The sequence below is a fragment of the Oreochromis niloticus genome, linkage group LG12 (assembly GCF_001858045.2).
Source record: "Oreochromis niloticus isolate F11D_XX linkage group LG12, O_niloticus_UMD_NMBU, whole genome shotgun sequence".
NCBI lineage: Eukaryota > Metazoa > Chordata > Actinopteri > Cichliformes > Cichlidae > Oreochromis > Oreochromis niloticus.
The window spans coordinates 34,688,421-34,691,311 of NC_031977.2; the positions used below are offsets into that span (position 1 = coordinate 34,688,421).

The following is a 2,891-nucleotide window of genomic DNA, read 5'->3' on the forward strand; positions in this document are numbered from 1 at the left end:
AGTCACTGCTCTTTGTCTTGCACTAGTGGGTCATTAGAAAAAACCTGCACTGACTGATACAAGCTAATCCTCAGATTTTTATTTTCCCAAAAATGAGAAGAACCCAATTTATTTGACTGCAAAATCTTTCCTTTTTTGTAATGTTTGCACAAAACATAAATGAAAAAAAAGTGCTGACTCCTGCTTGGTGTCAGAAAGCATGTGGGCAAAAAAAATACTCGTTAAGTTTCTTTGGCAAGAAAACCAAAAGTCAGGAGGAGATAAGCTGTAATTGTCCTGCCACGTGCCAACATTTCCTAGTTGTTCTGCCAACTTTCACCCATTTCCAGTCAATGAGCCCAGAGGACACTTTCAGTTTCGCGTGCTCACCTGTATAAATGCACCTGTAGCTCTCCTCCTCACACCATTGCCTCCTCCACTCTCCTGAAGAGACTCACTCAAGCAGCCAAGCCGCAGCAAACCTACGAAGAATCAGAGACATGGCTTCCCGAGTTGCAGCTCTGCTCTTGCTGGGTGTCCTCTGCTTTAGCTTTGCATCAGGTAAGACGGAGAGAAAACAGGTGCAGATTGCATGACATCTCTCAGATTTAAACTATCACATGTATAAAACCCTTCTGCCTGTTAAACTGTCATTGGTGTTCTGCGTGTCCTTACAAGTGTTCTCTTGTAATGTCTCCCTGCAGGTGAGATCGCAGTGGACTGCTGTCTGCAGGCTATCGACAAGCGTTTGCCCTCCAAAAACATCGTGGACTACATCATTCAGGAAGCTGGGAAAGGCTGTGAAATAAGCGCTACTGCGTAAGTGTCAAACACGTGTACAAAATTCATGCATATGTATTAAGTAGTGAGTGTATTTGTGCAGGGATGCTTTCCTAAAGAACCACAGTGCCTGGTTTACCTGTATTTGCCTCATCTCACTTCACGATCTCATCTGCTTTTTCAGGTTCATTACCAACAGTGGAAGAACTCTGTGTGTCATCCATCCCAGCCAGAAACCATGGGTGAGAAATCTCATCAATATCGTGAACAAGAAAAAGCAAGCACAACAGTAAATGAGGTGAGAACGCAGCGATTTCCTTACTCCATCACATGTGATTTTTTAAAATTTATTCCCTGTGCACCGGCTAATCACTGAATCTTCTGCTTTTTCTTAGATGAACAAACTCTGGGAAAGGATGGATGGAGACAACCAGATCTCATAGTCTGTGATGGCAATGTTGCACTGTAGAAGATTAAAATCTGTTAGAGCGATTACGGAGAAATCATCATTTCATCTTATTTATAATGTTGTCCTGTATAAGCTGCCATGCCTCGGCTATTGGCTCAATATATATCTACATATGTGTTTCTTCTTTTTTTGTGGTGACTGCGGTGAAACTGTGGTGAAACTCGAACTCTGAGACGGAGCAGTGGGGACGTCTCTTTTCTTTCTTCCTTTTTGTTATGAATGATCCATAGAAATAGAAAGATTTGCCTGAACTTGCCCTGGAACTGACACCAGCGTTACAATCCTGTTTCTGTCAAAGTGTCTGTGAATGAAAACACTCGCATTTCTGTTTTTGCGAGAGCTTGTACAAAATCTGACAACATGGCTTGTATATATCAAACGTATTGCAGAGAGTTATCTCAAAATAAACTTGGACATTATTTTGTAAATTCTAGTTGCTGTCTTTTTCTTTATGACCAAATCGTCTGTTTCTCTAACAAATCATTCAAGAAAAGAAAAACAAAAGATGTTGCGTACAGCACAAGTGTTTTCTAATTACACACACACACTTCATTCACACGCCACAGAGCAACATGGGATTCTGTATCTTGCCCAAGGATATTTGGCATTCAATTCCAATTCCTTCCAATTAGTATATGACCTGCTCTTCCTCCTGAGCTACAGCAACGCCGAAGTAAAATTCAAAGAATTAAAAAGCCCAAACAATAAAATAAAATACCAGGATAACTGAGAGTGAATAAAATCAAACTGAGCCATATCTGCTCAGTTAAAAGACGTGTGATGGTGGAGTGAACATGAGTTCTTTATCAGGGTGTATTTAGCGGTATCTCACTCTGCACCTCTGTGAGCGCGATATGTCATCCAGCAGCCACACAGATGTTACCTGCTGATATGTGGAACTGGTGCTGTCTCTACAAGTGCCAGGAGAACTATGAACACACACACTGAAGAACTGTTAAAGTGGACCAGTTCTCCTCATTTCCAGGATCATATTTTTTATACTAGAGTGAGTTTACATGATTATGATCAAAACAAACAAAACAAGCTTCTCATATACTGGGTCTTGCTGAAGAAACATGTCTCTTTAAGGCCACCCTTCCTTTAAGCTAACAGTCTTTGATTGGCTTGTCCTTGCAAACAGAAGGTCAGAACAACAAGCTGCTGAGACTTCTGTGCTTACAGCCACAGCTGAGTGCCTGAGAGGACTGTATTACAAATATCTATTCTCACTGACATCATACAGAGCTGAGAGTAGAATAACCATCTACAATTGAGTGTTTTGGACTTTTGGAGTATTTGCATATGACCTAACCTCTTTCCCAAAAAGTAGATTCTGTTCATCTGGACGTCGGGATGAACAGAATCTACTGTTTGGGATTTCCTTACCTGGATGATTGAGCATGCATCAGGACACTAATCTCATTATTTCAAATCTTGACAACTTTAATATAAGCAGCCACCGTGGTAACAGCATGCACAGTGTGACAGATAAAGGAAGTAAGAGGGTCAGAATAAGAGCTGACATTTAGATAAACATCTAAATGTCAGCTCGAGCTACACTTGTCATCATTTTCTAAATGTGATGTTGATGATGTGTGAGAGGTTAGCGGCGGTTATGGGTGTTTACCCTTCTTGTTGCTGTTTTGCTTGTGCGTACACGTCT

The 2,891-nt window shown here is 41.1% G+C and overlaps 1 protein-coding gene across 1 annotated transcript; it reads left to right on the forward strand.

The window, feature by feature from the left end:
- Positions 1-340: 340 nt before the first annotated feature.
- On the forward strand, positions 341-1,656 carry LOC100699919 (C-C motif chemokine 20). The gene is made up of 4 exons (XM_003444468.2): positions 341-540; positions 684-798; positions 944-1,057; positions 1,155-1,656. Exons 1-3 carry the CDS (start codon positions 480-482, stop codon positions 1,050-1,052), a joined length of 285 nt encoding a protein of 94 aa, XP_003444516.1. The 5' UTR covers positions 341-479; the 3' UTR covers positions 1,053-1,057; positions 1,155-1,656.
- Positions 1,657-2,891: the final 1,235 nt, after the last annotated feature.